Here is a 17,604-nt window from a genome sequence, read left to right on the forward strand (position 1 = left end):
TGTTATATTGCTTTCAAAAAGAGGTTCCAATTGATTTTGGATTAAAGAAAAAGCTGCAACGAGTGGAAACGTTTTGTCATTTTTATTCAATTACACCTCGACAGATTTTGATGTGGAGGATCTGATCTAGTTTTAAAGGGCTTGACTGAATTAGTGTCAGAACCGCTGAAGTGTCTTCAGGATGGTTCGGTGTTTCTTACAGGAAGGATATTATCAAAAATGTTGATCAGTATCAATCAGGACATTTTATTACATAATTTGTCAAGTTATTATTTAACTGTGCTCTTTACCTTCCTAATCAGGCTTAATGCCGATTTCTATACCTTTTCAGGGAAAAACATCACACTGCTGGGATAAGTATCTGCTGTGAGACTGCATGCCAAAGCACAAGTTCAGAATGTGGGGACGGTGAATCCATACGGAGTGTGTCAGGCTCCTTTCAGATAAGCAGCTGTCCAACAGATCTGAGAGGAGAGGAGAGGAGAGGAGAGGAGGGGAGGGCCCCCCCCCCCCCCCATCAGACCTCAACCCTTACATAACACAAGGACACATGTCGTAGTGAAGTAGGACAACTATGACCCTTTCTAATTGGTCAACCGGCCGAAACCTGCTGAGAAATAACAGCATGGGAAGGCGATAAGGCTCTGCATCTGCTGAAGAGGTTAAAAAGGTTGTGTGTGTTTGTGTGTGTGTACGCCGCACTTGTTACCTTGCTGCCCGTGAGCAGTGCCAGGTGGGGTTTGAGATCCTCTCCAATCACAGAGTAGATAGCCACCAGACAGAACACGCTGGCCTTGCGAACGCTGCTCTCTGTGTTGTCATAGCCCTGCAGAGGGAAGAGGCAGCATCAGGCACGGTGCGCACAAACACACACACACACATCAGGGGTCAGCAGGAACATGGGCGGAGTCGCAGGAGAGTGCAGAGTACACGCAAACATTTCCAGGGACAAATAAGGCAAATAATCCCAGAGTCCAAATATGTACATTGTCCAAATAAGCCCTTTGGGAGCCGACAGGAATTTTCTCTGCCTTTCCCCGAAAAAAAGCCTTGCTTTTGTGTTATTTACTACACGTTAAGCACTTTTGTGTAGCTAACGATAGTTATTAATGTTGGTTTAATTTGCTTTTCTTAACCCACCTGTTGTGTTCGTTTCTCCCCCCCTTGTTGTGGTGTTCCCGCTCAAATTGACAGGTCTGTTTTAACTGCTCTTACATTAACACAAAAACCTTTAATCATCACCACATTTTATTTACCAGCTGTGAACAATTAATAAACAAAGAATAGACACTGAATATGAGTTCCAAAATGAACATGGTTGTTGATCAGATGGAAGAACACAATCTAGGGTTACCCATTCATTTCCTGTTCAGGCCATTCTTGAACCATAGATGTTAGAAAGTTGACTGAACCACTCAGATCAAGTGTTGATCAGCAATTTAAATGTTCAAATGCCTACTGTGGAGGATAGCATAAGGCCTTGAAGCAATCAAATGTAAAACACAACATGTATGATTGCTGAAAGCAGTGAACCGGTCAGATTTGACCCGACCACAGGAGGGTTCAAAGACTATTTTTGTTTAGCATTTTTGTGAGTTTTATCACATTTACGAAAAATAAATGCCAAGGGTTGTCCAACCCAAATCTCTGCTTCTTTGAAAGCTGTGTCTGAAGTAGCATCTTTCGGTTACACAGACCTGCAGGAGTCCGGGGATGATGTCGGGGAGCAGCAGCAGTAAGGAGTCCTTGGCGATGCGTTCAATGACTTTGGTTTGCATCTTGATGGCGGCCAGGTTGATGGGGTAATCGGCTGTCTGCACGATGGGGCACAGCACCTTGATGCACTGCTCCGGGTGGATGGAGCCGGCCAGGGTGGACGCCGCCTCCTCAGCTGCTCGCACCACCTAAAGGCAAAAACGTACACGATAACATTTCAGATTAAAAGATTTTACACAATTTGAGTGTATCTTCCAACCTTTGTGTTTTCTGTGGTAGATTTATTAATAAACAGAAATTATTTTATGTCTCAGTACTTTAAAACTGTTTATTTCATTTATTATTATTAATATTATTTTCATGTTTAAGTTATTTCCCTCAGGAGTTGGTCAAATCAAGTGGATGATGGACTTGGATTCATCAGGTTGACACAAACCTGACTCCAAATAAAGCTAACGTTGTTGCATGTGTGCCAGATGTATGAGTGGGCAGCAGTTTGCTAATATGCATGATATATTAACGTTGCCTTTCAGCCTGTGCCGCTGCCCCTAAGTGAAGAGGATCCTTGAATGCATCTGCAGGATGCTGTATGTCAGGGTTGGGGAAACAGGACCCAAGTGCAGTCAATCAAGGGGATTAAGGTAAAGGTCAAAAACAAAAAGCGAGCTTTATTCAAAAGCTGTTGATGAAACCACAAAGCAAGGGTAACACAGGACATGAAAAACACTTAACTCCAGACATGAAGGGCGACAGGAACAGGCAGGTATCATGGACTAGATCAGGGAAGAAATGACGACCAAACAACAGACAAAAGGGAAACAGGGACTAAATACACATGGGTAATCACAAGACGAGAGACAGCTGGAAGGGGGAGGAGAAACACAGGGGCAACAGGTGAACACATAGACTGTATATATAGATGGACAGAGTGGCTCCATTCAGCTGTGTTCTATAGAATTGAAGCAACCGAGGCGACGCCATCTTTGAAAATTTGGAGCCAGTTCGAAGTACGCTTGCGAAGTAGAATCTGAAGCATGCGCAGTGAAGAGGAGGTCGCGATCAGACCCGCCCACTCATCGAGTGAAACACGCCCCTTATCGAGTGAAACACGCCCCCTTCTCCGTCCGTTCCCCACCACACACACAGGCCGAGTCCGACTCTCTGGGTTATTAAGGTAAATTAACCTGGTAACGTAACGTAACAGATTGCCAACTAGATCGCTATTCCTGGCACAATGTCAAATAAGATACATAAATAATAACAATAATAACCATCCTTCTACCTAATGTCACTAAGAATAATGTTATTTGTTAATTTCACCTCATGTATTTCACAGAGCACGTCAAACACCCTCATCGCAAAGCCAGCTGTGACAGCCGTCATTAAATATTCAGCCTAGAATATTTAAACGTTAACGTTAACTTTTTTCTCATTAGAAATCTCGATGTTTCGAGCGTCTTCAACATACAAATCTATCTGTTTTTCGTTGGTATATGACCATAATCCTTTCAAGGATGTCCGAAAATCTATAGATTACTGTCAAATTAAGTTAACTTTCTAACGTTAGCGGCTAAGCTATCGCTACCGTCATTTTAATGAGTTCGCTAGCTAATATTAAGTTAATATTCACTTACCGAAAAAACTGCACAGAGCTCCCCTGAGATGGCCTGTTAGTACAATCAACAGCACAACACGACATGACTGTCAATATATAAATGTAAAGTAATAACAGCAAATAAAACAAATATGAGTTGCCTGACAAAAGAACACCACTACAGCCGAGCCTACAGCTACTCTGAATGAAATGAAATGTTGAAGGAGGTTGCAAGCGGCTGCACTGTCAATCAAAGTGTAACCACGCCCCTTTTATATTTATTAAAATAACATTAAAGAAAATAATTTCTCGGGAAAAAGAAAAATGGTGTGATGTGAAGCACCTTGAAAGCTATTTTTCGAATAAAAAGTTGTGGATGCAAAATTTGTTTTAGGTGAGAAAAGTGACATAGAAAGTTGGTTACTTGCCCATTGAAAATACATGGGAATGGGCGGAGCTACGCATTGTACTGCAGCCAGCCACCAGGGGGCTCTGGACTAGCGCTTGCTTCACTTTTAACGGACGAACCTCTGTCCATCAATATATACAGTCTATGGGTGAACACATTACCGCAATCAGGCACAGGAGGGAAGCGCAGACAGGAAGTGAAGCTTAACATGACACAAGAGGGGAAAACATTTAAAAATAAAACACACAACACAAAGATATGACAGATACGAAACACGGATCATGACAGAACCCCCTCTCAAAGGGCGGATTCCAGACGTCCCAACAAAGTCCAAAAAAATCCAACAGGGTGTGTGGAGGGGTTCTGGAGGAGGGACGCATGACCAAGGCCAAAAGGGTGGGTGACGGAACATGAGCTGTTGTCGGCGGGACCCCAGTTGGTACTGGCGTCTGCGGGACCCCCGAAGAGGCAGGAGATGGCTTTGGCGGGAACCTGGGTGGTATTGGTGTCGGCGGGACCCCGGAAGAGGCAGGTGCAGGGGCCGGCAGCACCACCGACGGGACATGAACTAGAGTCGGCGGGACATGAGCTTCAGTCAGCGGGGCCCCCGACTGGACAGGGACATGGATTGGTGGGACAACCAACGGAACAGGTGTCGGAGGGACCACTGACTTTACGGGGTGAGGAGTTGGCGGGACCCCCATCGGAACAGGTGACGGCGGGACCCCCAACAGAACAGGAGCAGATGTTGGCGAGACCCCCATCGGCACAGGTGGCGGCAGGACCCCCAACAGAGCAGGTGCAGGTGTTGGTGGGACCCCCATCAGAACAGGTGACGGCGGGACCCCCAACGGCGAAGGATCAGGTGACGGTGGGACCCCCATCGGAATAGATGTCGGTGGGATCCCCGACTGGACAGGCGAGACTGGAGTCAAGGCTGGGGTCGACTGGACAGGCGAGGCTGGAGTCGACTGGACAGGCGAGGCCGGAGTCGAGGCCGGAGTCGAGGCCGGAGTCAACTGGACAGGCGAGGCCGGAGTCGGGAGGAAAGGCAAGGCTTGTGTCGGCCGGGCCACCGACAGGACAGCAGGCGGGCTGCAGTCGGCCGGGCCGCCGACAGGACAGCAGGGGCTGGAGTCGGCCGGACTGCAGCTGGGAGCATGGCGGCCAGGGCGTGGCCTGGAAACATGGCTGCTAGGGCCGGAACTGCAGCCGGAAGCGTGGCTGCAGGACGCTTGGCTGTAGGAGGTTCGGCAGCAGGAGGCTCGGAAGCAGGAGCACGGGCTGGTAGCCGGACACTGCGCCCCTTAGCAGACTGCTGTAGGCCCCATGGACCTCCAAAGGCCAGGCGGGATCCCAAGAAGGGATTGGTGGCTGCTGTGACACGAGGTTTAAGGAAAGGGTGCAGGCTTTCTGGGGAAGGGACAAATGTCCTTAAATAGTCCGGCAGTGAGCTCTCTAACCATGGCTTATCTGCCAATTCCCGGCGTGCACGAAGAAGAGCTGCATCCTGAGCCTCTTTACAACCTGCTCTCCTCCACTCTCCATAAATACATAAAATGTGGTATGAATACTCCACAATAGAATCCTCAAAAAAATACTGCTGGATCCATATCAGGTTCAGTCGTTCTGTCAGGGTTGGGGAAACAGGACCCAAGTGCAGTAAATCAAGGGGAAGCAGGTAAAGGTCAAAAACAAAAAGCGAGCTTTATTCAAAAGCTGTTGACGACAACACGAAGCAAGGGGAACACAGGACATGAAAAACACTTAGCCCTACACATGAAGGGCGACAGGAACAGGCAGGTAACATGGACTAGATCAGGAAGAAATGACGACGACCGAACAACAGACAAAAGGGAAACACGGACTAAATACACATGAGTAATCACAAGACAAGAGACAGCTGGAAGGGGGAGGAGAAACACAGGGGCAACAGGTGAACACAATGACACAATCAGGCACAGGAGGGAAGCGCAGACAGGAAGTGAAGCTTAACATGACAGAAGAGGGGAAAACATTTCAACATAAAACACACAACACAAAGATATGACTGATACGAAACACGGATCATGACACTGTAGTGTACCTCCTTGTGAGAGTCTTTGTGAGCCTCCAGAGTCTTCATGATGGTGAGCTCAGCGTAGTTTTTAAAGCGTGCCGGCTGATTCCTCAGGATCTCTTTTAGCAGACGCAGAGCAAGGGCCCGGATGGTGTGCTGAGGGGAACAGAGGAAGTGTTCAATGTACAAAGATCCCTGCTGGATATCCATATGCGCCTACAATAAATGACACCTATGACTGCGCAACAACAGTAATGTGCAATATGTTCCCAGCTAATATTATTATTACTACTGGCTGCTACTTCTTAGGTAGTCCACTCCAACAAGAATCTGTTGTGTAAATATATACGTTTACTGCTTACTTACTTATTTCCCCTGAATGTGTACATCTGCATATTTTTAAAATCATTTTATTAAATACTATGCATGACTTTTATCTAATATCTAATCTTTTTTAATATCCCCTCTGTGGGACCAATAAAGGAAGTCTGATTGTGATTCAATAACTCACATGAGATCCACAGTGTCAGTCTAACTGGTACATGTTAGGCTCAGTGTAAATCAATACCTCCCACACATACATACACACAGTCTAATTGTGTGTTAGATCTCTACAGTCAGAGCCGCTGAGTAACTTACGTCTTTATCCCCCAGAGTCTCCAGCAGCAGGAGGAGGATGGTTTTGAAGTGTTCGTCCCACACTGCCACGTTGTCCTCCCGAGTGATCTTCAGCAGCTCCACCAGGGCGCCTTTACGCTCCTCAGAGCGCTCGTTGTGATTGGACAGTTCCTTAAGGAGGTCCGCCACTAGGTCCGAGTGGTCCTGACCGCCTGCTGGAACAGAGAGCAGGAGGGTAAAAATATTAATTACACATTCAATTCACCAACAAGCAATACAGTCACTCACATCTCACCACATAATATCACAATCATTTAACGGTTTTATTTTTATCAACTCAAGAAGAAGAAGGTAATAACACATGTTGTGAACAATGCTAATTAATTGACTTCACCATTTCAAATTGTATTGTAAAACCTACATTATTTTTTAAATTGCATCTCTTTCACTCACTTGTTTAAAAGGGAGAAAAAACCCTTTTATGACATAATATAAAGTTAAGATGCCATAACGCACACTATAGTGCACTGTGTGAGAAATACAACTAAATCTGCAATTAACTTAAATGTTACCGAGCAGAAATGAATTTGTCAGGCAAAATGTTTTAGATTAAAAAGCTTACCTCCGTTTTCAGGTACTGTGTAGGGATGAGCATTCAACTCTAATGGCTGTGGTTCTATGGTATTTCTTTGTGATGTTGGCCTCTAGAAATATTATCTTTGTGTAATATCTTTTTTTTTTACACTCTTCTTGAATATATTATTATGCATATTTCTTCATATATTTATGTTTTCATATTTACTGTTCTTGTATATTGTTATATAATGCACATTTTACTAACTACACATTTTCTTTTCAATGTTTTTATATATATTTATATTCTTTAAAGGTAGAAACTTTTACATTGTCGGAATTTCTGATTCTAATTATTTATCACTGTGCAATATTTACAAGTGTGATTAAGTTAATATAAAGTGTTCTGTAGATTCAAATGTCTAGATATATTAGATCTAGATAAATAGTCAATGACTGAGAATATGCATTTCAATAATAAGAGGGATACATCCTAACATAGGGGTACAGAGAACGGAGGTAAAGGTCCCCTATTATGCAAAATGCACGTTTTGAGAGTGTGACGTTTCAAAGGGGCGTGGCCAGCAGCAGGGCTGAGGTAGAGGGGGATGAGGCATGCTACAATGGGGGATCTGTTTGGTATTTTGATCAAAACACTTCAGACAAGTTTTGTATAGATATGACCCTACAATATATTGTTCAATTATAGCATAATAGGAGACCTTTAAAGAAGTTAGAAGACCATCAAATAAAAGTTGATGAGGAATGATTGAATAATGCAATCACACACAAAGGGTGAGTGGAGTGAGTAAATGTCAGTCAGTTTTCAGGTGTGGCATGTTTACCAGGAGCAAAGACTTTGGGGAGCGTCATCTTGTTTTCACCACTTTCCTGACGTCGGCCTGGAGCGGGGGGGGGGGAATTAAGGTGGAAGTGAGGGACAGAGCAAAAGAATGTGATGACCACAACAAAACACACTACAGCCCCTCTATGGTAAGACAGTGTTTGTGGAGCACATAAGGCAGAGAGAGGTAGACCTTTTGAGTCAACGTTTAGCCCTCCAACGGCTGAGAGGTCAAAGCTGGCTATACAAACTAAAGCCAAACCTGGGGTTGAGCTCATTCTTGTTTCAGATGTCTCAAATGTTTGAAACAGAAGCTGCCTTGCAGGGTGTCATCCTCTATGTTGTCCAATCACATCACACACAACAAAATGAGACTGTGGATAAATACTGAATGATCAGTATGAAGGACAGGAGGAAATGACTGAGTGGTTTTAACAGAATAACAAAAGCCCCTGAAAACTCAACATTAAGGAAGAAATGTAATGATGTAATTGTGAAAACACATCAGTGGTGCATGGGAAGACTGTTCAATAGATAAATGTGTGACTTCTAATTCTCCTAATGCACGTTGGAGTGTGTGCAAAGGACAACACTTCAAAATAAGAGTGCTTCTCACTCTTTGATTGTTCTTTACTGAATATCATAAGTACAGTATAGTACTTTCTGATGTCCCATGATTCTTTTCTGCTGCAATTATCCCCTCCCTCCCATGCACTTTTGCTCCTTGACTATCACATTGACTCACTGTCGCGGAACTGCTCCACGTCATCGTCGAACACGGCCTCCTTCATGGCGCTCTTGTCATATGTGCAAATGGTTTCTCCGTAGCCGTACGGGGCGAACTCACGGCTGCGTGGCCCCAAGAAGGAGCGGGGGTGATGGCGTGTTGAGCAGTGAAGTCTTGTTGTCTAAAGCGGTGCGACCTCCTTCCACCACGTCTAAACCGAGGCGAGCGTCAGAGCCGGGAGAAGACGCTACGCCCTCTCTTCCTGCCTGTAACACAGGGAGGGAGGGGGAGGGACAATATGAGAAAGCATTCTGAAAAGTACCTGCAGCTTTCAAAACATCTGACGTGGACTGAAGCCTGAGAATCTATATACAGAAGCCCAGTTCAGCTTGGGGTGGGACAGTACCCGGATCCTGCTGATCTCACTGCCCTCTGCTAAATTTGGTAGAGACTGTGAGGCTTTATCAGTCTCAGTTAGTCATATCAATTGGGATTCAACCAAAGCTGCATTATTTTTTTGAATATAAAAGCCTCTTTATCTAGTTTTTAACAGGAAGGACCTGGGTTTAATCAGAATTATTGCATTTAAATGTCATTTATTTCAATTCGATGATGTCTTTCTTTAGCCAACGCAGATGCAACACTGCACTGGTAGAGGCATGAAGTAAGAGTATTCAGGAACGTGCTGACTCACTGCGTCGTCCCTCTTGCCCTCCTGTCTGATTGGCTCGTTCAGGTCCTCCTGGCTGCGGTAGCTGAAGCTCTGGATGGCCTCGGTGACGCCGCGCAGCGAGCTGTAGATCTCCTCAGAGTTCATGTTCTCTGTGTCGTACTCCATCATGCTACCACACACAGACACAGGGAGAATACACACAGCGTTTATTAGAAATGCATTTGTGAAGAAGAAACACAAGCATGCAATTGTTTTGTCGCCATGCAAAGGGCTTTTTTGAAAAAGTGATTTGGTTTTAGAAAGAAAAAGGTGTAGGTTAATCTTTTTTCTTCTATTGTGACCATTGTGTATTTGGAATTGGACACACATCCTAGCATTCGGCCCGCTTTGAAGCAATGTCAATGATGTTTTCATTCGATTAGTGATGATGGATTAATATGTGTTCAGTGAGAAAATGAAAGTGTTTTGAAAAAGGAAATTAGGATAAGAAGAAGGATCAGGGTCAGGCGTCCTTGCTGTTGTAATGGCCTCGGAGCCCGCCTCGTTACCTGGGTGAATATGCTCTGCGGAGGACCCTTAGGGAGGGGGCAGCAGGGGTGGAGTGGGGCTGAGGAGGAGGAGGAGGAGGGGCAGGGGGATGCTTTGACAGTCCGTCACCCCATCCCCATAACCGACTGTTGCCACAGCAACCGGGAGGGAAGGATGGACAGACAGGGGTGAGAGAGTGGGGCGAGGCAAATGGAAAGCAAGAACAGGTGGAGACAAGAGAAGGAAGGAGGAGACAAACACGAGTGCAGAAAGAGAAGAGACAAAAAGAAACTAGTCTGAGCTTGTAGGTTAAATGAAAGTGTTAATTTAAAAAAGGAAAGAACTGGAAGGTAGCAGAATCCCAAAGAGTCAGAGCGAGGGGGCATTCACAACTTAGTCATCACAACCAGGAAATGAATCATCTGTGTTCATGGGTTTCTGCTAGCAGGTACAAACACTGTGCCTCAGGGAAGAGCTGCTCAGGGGAGGGGATACAACTCTTCCTACCACTCACTGGCATATTCAACGTACAAAGGCTATAACATTTGATATGAAACAGCCTTCTTCAGGACAGCATCAAAGAGCTTGGTGTCTAAGGCACTACATACACTATACAGACAAAAGTATTGGGACACCTACACGTTACACCTACAGGAGCTTTTATGACATCCCATTCCAAATTCTTAGGCATTAATCTGAAGTGGGTCCCCCCTTTGCAGCTGTGACAGCTTCGACTCTTCTGGGAAGGCTTTCTACAAGATGTTGGAGTGTGTCTGTGGGAACTTCTGCCCATTCATCCAGAAGAGCATTTGTGAGGACAGACACTGATGTTGGACGAGAGGGCCTGGCTCTCCGTTCTAGTTCATCCCAAAGGTGTTCAGTGGGGTTGAGGTCAGGGCTCTGTGGGGGCCAGTCCAGTTCTTCCACACCAAACTCATCCAGCCATGCCTTTATGGACCTTGCATTGTGCACTAGGGCACAGTCATGCTGGAACAGAAACGGGCCTTCCTCAAACTGTTTTCACAGAGATGGAAGCATAGAATAGTCCAGAATGACTCGGTAAGATGAAGCATTAACAATCCCCTTCACTGGAAATACACCTGAATTCAATGATTAACAGGAGTGTTCCAATACTTTTGTCTATGTAGTTTATGTTATCAATCAGCCGAGTGGGTTTTGGAAGAAGTATTTGATCTATGCAAGTTGTAACCTCTCTGAGCCCCTCACACAGTATCATGCTCATACCAACCCATCAGGACAGCAGCAGTATCTACAAAGCCAAACCACAGCCATGCAGTGGGACAGGAGAGGTATGAGTTCAGTAACAGGGGGGAGAGGAACTACCTTGGAGATAGTCCTCCGTGGGAACAGTTTGTTGGAGAGGTGAGGGGGCTGGTTCTGCTGGGTGTGTGGCGTGTCGGCGTCCGGCCAATGGTGTTGCTGGGAGAGCCCTGCAAGAGAGGAAGTCAAGAAGAAATGTGTAAATGCTGACCTACACACGCCTAGCATGGTGTTTCTGTGGGAAGAACTTTGGGATTATTACAATGTCTTTTATCTGAGTTTAGCTTCTGTGTGAATTCAATGGAAGCCCATCTGCCCATGTGATGAAAAATAAATACTGTAATTGATATGATAAGCAAACATACGATGCTTATATCGATGAGTGAACATGAACATAAACTGTGTTCGGATTTATTTTATTGCAAATGTATTTGTTCATGTCTTCTCTGTAAATCTCTTATTTTTGTTTGTTTTCTGTGTTTTTTAATGTCTTGCTGTTGGGACCCCCCTTGAAAATGAGATGGTTCACCTCAAGGGGTTTATCCTATATAAAGACGTTTCAGTTAAAATGCTTTCCTATTATTTTGAAGTAGAAAGTAAAAAATAATGACTTAGCATTTGAAATATTGCCTAGGTCAGCGGATCCCAACCTGTGGTCCACGGCCCGGGCCGCAAAGGCATAGCAAGTGGGCTGCCAAATAATTTGAAAACATTATGATTATTATTTTTATTTTTTTAACGTAATTTATTTTTTCTAAACTTAAATTGAAAGTGGTCCCGTTTTTAGATTCTTAAGTGGGCCCGGAGTCGGGAAAGGTTGGGAAACGCTGGTCTAGGTGTTGTAAAATGCTTGCAGTGAAATCATTTGTTTAAATGCTTACTGACCTGTAGAAAGGTTTAAGCATATTGTTACCTGATTTATTTATATAACTATAAAGGGAAATAATTTTGTTTAATTTTGAAATGCTTGACAGGATGTGCTTTTATTTTGAAATGCAAGGCTCTGTGTTTTCCAGAGATTTCAAGCGCATGTTTTTTTGCAAACTGCTGCATTAATATAAAGCTAAATGGTCAGTTTGGACTAGACCCACTTTGTTCATTATTTGAAGATCCCACTGCACAACACTAGGTCATTATTTTCCGATAATAATCCATTATAATGATGACTCTGTATTATTTTTGTATAACTGGCAGCAACCGGCTTCCATAGGATGCCCTACAGTGTTTGTTCTCACCACACTGCTGCTGGTGTTGCTGGAGTTCTTCAGGTGGTTGTGCAGCAGTTTGGTGGCTCCGTCCTGGAACGTTTTGGGGAGGGCTCCCAGCAGCATTGTGAACTCTGGGGTGTTGAGCTCAAACAAACCGATGAGCACCACCTGTGCCGCCTGCAGGACATTTAGAAGAACGGGTCAGGACTAAGGACACAGCAGCTGAGGAAGCTCAGATGGTTTCCCTGGTTCCTTAACTACCTGGACCATGTGTTTCTGACGGACAGGGGATCAGAGGAGCTGTTCTGACACTTAATAATGATCAAAAAACATAGAGGTAGTTGCGCAGTTATAATTTAATTGTATTTTTAAATATCAGTATTTGGTTGATGAAGGTCAAAACGAGTCTGGAACCATGGAAACCAACTGTTCAGCTCCTCAGTGCATTTTTCAGTAGACTCACTCATTAGCCTGTAGAGAGAAACGGTTAAAAGCTGCATTCAGTGGGAAACTACGGAAGTTAAAAACCATTCAAGGACACTGTTGATATATCAATGTTGCAACATGCAAGTGAGTATAGATCAAACTTGTAGGGGGGTTTAGAATAAACTTGTTAATGCTGCAAACACAGATTTACAGATAGAGACATTTGAGGGATAAGAATCACATAAAGTGTTTTGTTGTATTTCAATCACTGTTCCCATCAGGCTTCAGCTGATGTAAATGTAAACTATACTGCAGCTTTTGGCTTACTCATGGCAACTCAAACTAAGGTTATTAAGATCTACGCTTAATGATAATGATACATACTCAGTCTTTTTTTGTTTATATGCAACTCTATTCTCCTCACTTCTGTAATAATAATAACAATGTACAGTTTCCCATATGAAGGACAAATAAAGGATTTCTGTCTCTGATTCTTAAAATGATTAAATAACAAATAAACTGACGAACAATCTGATACTTACACATTTATTTTGTTCCTATTAAGTTTATGGATACTTGTTGTATGTTGCTTCGGACCACAGTAAATAAATGTAATGTCTTTGAATACTGTTATTGGCCTATAACCTGCGTTAGAGTCATATTTTGAAGCTCTCTTGTACACAAATAGAATGTTAACAACATGCAGGTGTGAAAAAGAAGTTAATGTGAGTCAGAAAAACAAATGTGTTAGGCACTCAGAAGAAGAAAAACAGCATTCCTATCAGTCAAATTGACTTTGAAGTCTGTTCATACAAAGCAACAAGCATTTCCTGTCCTACTGAAAAACACTGAAGGTTAAAGGTCCCACGCTCCGGCTGTGGGTGCACAGCAAGCGGAATCTGTTTGGTGAGTGATCAATTTGCAAGCACAGAGTGGATTTGAAGTTGTTACAGCGGAACAGCTGGAGCTTAAATGCTGGGAGTGAGTGACAGGCACCACATCGGAGCTTTCTCAGTCTGTAGGTGGTGGTTAGGCTCCGGGCAGGCGGGGCATTGCGTGCTTATCGTGTTGTGATTGGCTGCTGGCTCTACCTGCTTACACCTGTCTTCCTGGTTGCCCTCAGTGGACAGTAAGGCAGCAGGGCTGGACCTGCCTGCTAGCTCCTCGCTCACCCAGCTATGAAGGGTCTGGGGCACAGTGGGGGCAATATGGCCGTTACAGAAAGACACAGGACCCCCACGCTCACATGTGGACGCAACACTCAACCAATCCTCCATAGAACTAACCTTTTTGTAGTATGCCAATATGTGTGTGTACTTTATTTCTAAATATAGATTGTATATTGTAGATTATTCAATTTATTCAGTTTTTTCTTCATGTTGCGTATCATTTAGATACCATAGTGATTTGTATTTTTATTACATTTGTACACTGCTGCTGTGAAACAATCATTTCCCAATTTGAGATGAAGAATCTATCTTTTAATCTAGTACAAAACAAACTAAAGGGAGGATTGTTTAAAGCAAAAGCTGTTCTATCATGGTAGATTTTCACACTGGAGGTCCGGCCCTGATATGAAACTAGGTTCAGATTTCATTATGGACAGACAGCAGGGAAACAAACAGCAGGGGGCACAGAGGGAGGACATGTGACACGCGTCAGACAGGGGGGAGATAATGGGCCGTTGACCGAAGGCCGTCCACACTGAGAACCTTTTATCAAAGTTTACTACTGTGGCTGAGCAAACACTACAGGCTGAGTGTGGAGGTTTACAAGATGCCGTAACTCCGGATTATTCCCAACGCAAACACAGAGGATGTATCTACTCACAATCTACTTGTTATTTTAACCTTGTTAAACAACTTTTACTAAACACCTCTAAGAAATTAGTTTTGCATTAAGCTTGCTCCCCAACTTTTAATGTTATTAAAACAGTTTAGTATGGCATTACTTCCTATGGAGATTATATATCAAAAATATTTGATGTAGAGGGAAAGAAACCAAATGTTTTAACCAAGGATCACTCGATCACATCTCTGATCACTCTAATAAATGCTGATAATCTCAATTTGGAACAACAGGAATTTTCATAGAGAAAAATGGGATAAAAACCTTATTCTGGAGGAAAGCGTTTGTACAAGCAAAGATATGTGAACAGTCGGTGCTGGATAACGTGGCCTACCTTCCTGACATCAGAACTCTTGGGTTCAGTGGTCCAGGTGATGATGCGAGAGACGGCCAGGCGCGTCTCACTGGAGTTGACAAAGTCTGTTGGGTCCATCTGCCGGGCCAGGGAATCTATGTACTTCAGAATGGCCACCTTAACCTGGAGAGACAGAACAAAAATTGTTCCATCAATCCCAGTCAGCGATCCAAACCAGGCCTCTGAACAGAACAAGTGTTTACCTTCAGGTTAGGGGTCTGAGTCTGATCCACGATGAACCGCATCAGGATGTTGAACTGCTGATCAAATGGGAAGGAGTCCCTGACACACACAAAGAAAATAGACGTTAACTTTATGCATCTATGAAGGAACATTATTGAACAAGCTCGACTGCTCAATAATAGGGTTGATCACTAATTGAGAGGTATAGGAAGTGTCCTTCAAACCCCTTCAAGTTAAGCATGGGATTATATGAAGATATCATGTCCCGTTAGTCTGGCAAAATGATTGATAAGCACAATATAATCCAGATAACGCGCTTAAAAAGTTTTTAAAGTGGATCTTCCACTAAAAAAAGTTTTTCCCTGTTGTTTTTGACATAAGATAGGTCAATATGAGTTTGTGAACTATGGTAGGTTTGAAAACTATGGAACTTATCTGCTGTATGCAATAGCCAATGAAAGAAAACAGGCGGAAGATATGGGCCAATCTGAAGTCTCCGTCAGTGTGTCGTAGCAAAGCTTATTTATTATTCATGGCTCCGCCCACTTGGTTTGTAACCGCCCATAGAATGTTTGACAGAACCAGGCAGAACGAAATCCGGGGACTAGCAGACCCGCTTTTCAGACGCAGATGAATTGTGGAGCTGTTGTGGGAATTGAGCCGCAAGCACACTGCTAGCCTCAGCAAAGCAGCAAGCTAACGCTATCAACGCTACGCTACCAAGCTTTCAGGCTGTATGCACACTAACTTTACCTGAACTGCAGAAATACGGAGATGGTTTTTCATCACAACACGTTAACCTCTTAAGCCCAGACGCAGCAACCTGTAAGAAACAGCGTCTCAGGGCATGTTAACATGTAACAACCTATTAATGTGGCATACCCACTTAACGGGAAGACACTCAGCTAACAGAACATATTAACCATTTGTACCAAAACGAAACATAATTCCAACACCACAGACGCTGCTGAAGGTCATACAGACGCTGCTGAAGGTCATACAAACGCTGCTGGAGGTCATACAGACGCTGCTGAAGGTCATACAAATGCTGGAGGTTAATCTGATGTATCTGTGTCACTTTGAAATGATTACTGATAATCTATCATTATTATTTGTAATAAACTGGTACGGCGAAACAAGCGATGCCATTTTTTCAGTTTTTTTAAGGGGCGGGACATTTGACAACTCTCTAAGCGGTTGACCAATCACAACAGTCGCCGGCTAACCAATCAGAGCAGAGTGCGCTTTTGCAAAGGTGGGGGCATGGGCTCTTCAGACCGTTTTCAGACGGAGTGAAAAGTGATCATCGTGTGAGGAAAATAAAGCGCTTTTTCAACATTGAAGCATGAAAACATGTCATAGTGGAGCAACAAAACACAGATATGGACCTGAAAAGTAGCATGATAGGGGACCTTTAAAACATATTGAAATCAACTGGACTTATACTTTACTTAAGAACTAGTATATGTGTTGGGTGTAATGGAGTTATAGTAATGTATTACTTGTTGCTGTAACGCAGTAATATAACGCATTACTTCTGAAATGTGGGTAATATAATACCCGTTACAATTCTCAGTAACGCAGTTACAACACATTTTAACCTGAAATTATGTGGTGTTTTGTTTCTAAGAATTCACAAACATCGACTTATTACTTTAAAAAGACAGTAATAAGTAATATGTACTGTATTACATTTTGGAAGTAACTTGCCCAAGACTGGTTGTATCCCAGAATTCTCTTTAGTTTTTTTTGTGAAAAACTATCCAACACTGGGTAATAATATAAAGGGAAAATAATAATAAAATCCAATCTTTTCTACAGGATATTTACTTGACTATAATAAATCTCCAATTATATTTTTAAAAATAATTACTTAATGGTTGTGAGGTTTTTTCACCACAGAGTGAGTGAGAGAAAAGCTGCCCGTTATTCACTGGAAAAGAACAACAGGCACTGATGTTTGTTGTGGCCCCCTTGTGACCACCTGTGTGTTTGAACTGGTTTCAGACCTTGTGATATCCAGGGCCTTCTGGACTTTGGCCTGCACAGAACCCAGCAGGTCGGCCCCCATCTTCTTCAGCAGCTGGGTGAGCAGCACAAAGAGCCAGTCCTGCAGGTCCTCCCTGTGCACCGTGACAAAGTCCACCAGAGTCTCCAGGAACATGCTGAACACCTGAGCACACGCGCACACTCATCACTGATGGGTCTGAATAAGATTAAAGCGCTCATGTTCAGACAGGTTCATGCCTCTAGTAATATGGATAGAAAACACACTTACTCTCTGATGTTAAATCCACAGCAAGGCAGGCCATGCAACAAGAGACACTCGTTAGTTTAAACAGTCACAGCTCCAGCACTGTACTTCAGACACCATGCCTTTACGTGCTTCAGTCAGTACAGTCATATTCCTTACCTTGCTGTGTGGGTCTGCAAACATCCTGGTGAAGATCTCACAGAGTCTCTTCAGCTCCACTCGGCTGCAAGAAAATCATCAAGGCAGGGTTCACATGCAGTCAGAGATAATCAGGATAATGATCACAACATCGTGTCATTTTCCTACAG

The 17,604-nt window shown here is 43.7% G+C and overlaps 1 protein-coding gene across 1 annotated transcript in view; it reads right to left on the reverse strand.

Annotated features, from left to right (window-relative positions):
* Nucleotides 1-17,604, reverse strand: part of clasp1a (cytoplasmic linker associated protein 1a) — a 92,050-nt gene that overhangs the window by 4,994 nt on the left and 69,452 nt on the right. Inside the window, 15 exon segments of the mRNA XM_063887701.1 lie at nucleotides 710-826; nucleotides 1,698-1,904; nucleotides 5,806-5,934; nucleotides 6,418-6,611; nucleotides 7,815-7,871; nucleotides 8,559-8,688; nucleotides 8,690-8,806; nucleotides 9,235-9,382; nucleotides 9,762-9,887; nucleotides 11,086-11,192; nucleotides 12,258-12,407; nucleotides 14,839-14,982; nucleotides 15,063-15,141; nucleotides 17,052-17,215; nucleotides 17,456-17,519. Of these exon segments, the coding sequence (XP_063743771.1) occupies nucleotides 710-826; nucleotides 1,698-1,904; nucleotides 5,806-5,934; nucleotides 6,418-6,611; nucleotides 7,815-7,871; nucleotides 8,559-8,688; nucleotides 8,690-8,806; nucleotides 9,235-9,382; nucleotides 9,762-9,887; nucleotides 11,086-11,192; nucleotides 12,258-12,407; nucleotides 14,839-14,982; nucleotides 15,063-15,141; nucleotides 17,052-17,215; nucleotides 17,456-17,519 (1,933 nt within the window).

Source organism: Eleginops maclovinus, chromosome 7 (assembly GCF_036324505.1).
Source record: "Eleginops maclovinus isolate JMC-PN-2008 ecotype Puerto Natales chromosome 7, JC_Emac_rtc_rv5, whole genome shotgun sequence".
Taxonomy (NCBI): Eukaryota; Metazoa; Chordata; class Actinopteri; order Perciformes; family Eleginopidae; genus Eleginops; species Eleginops maclovinus.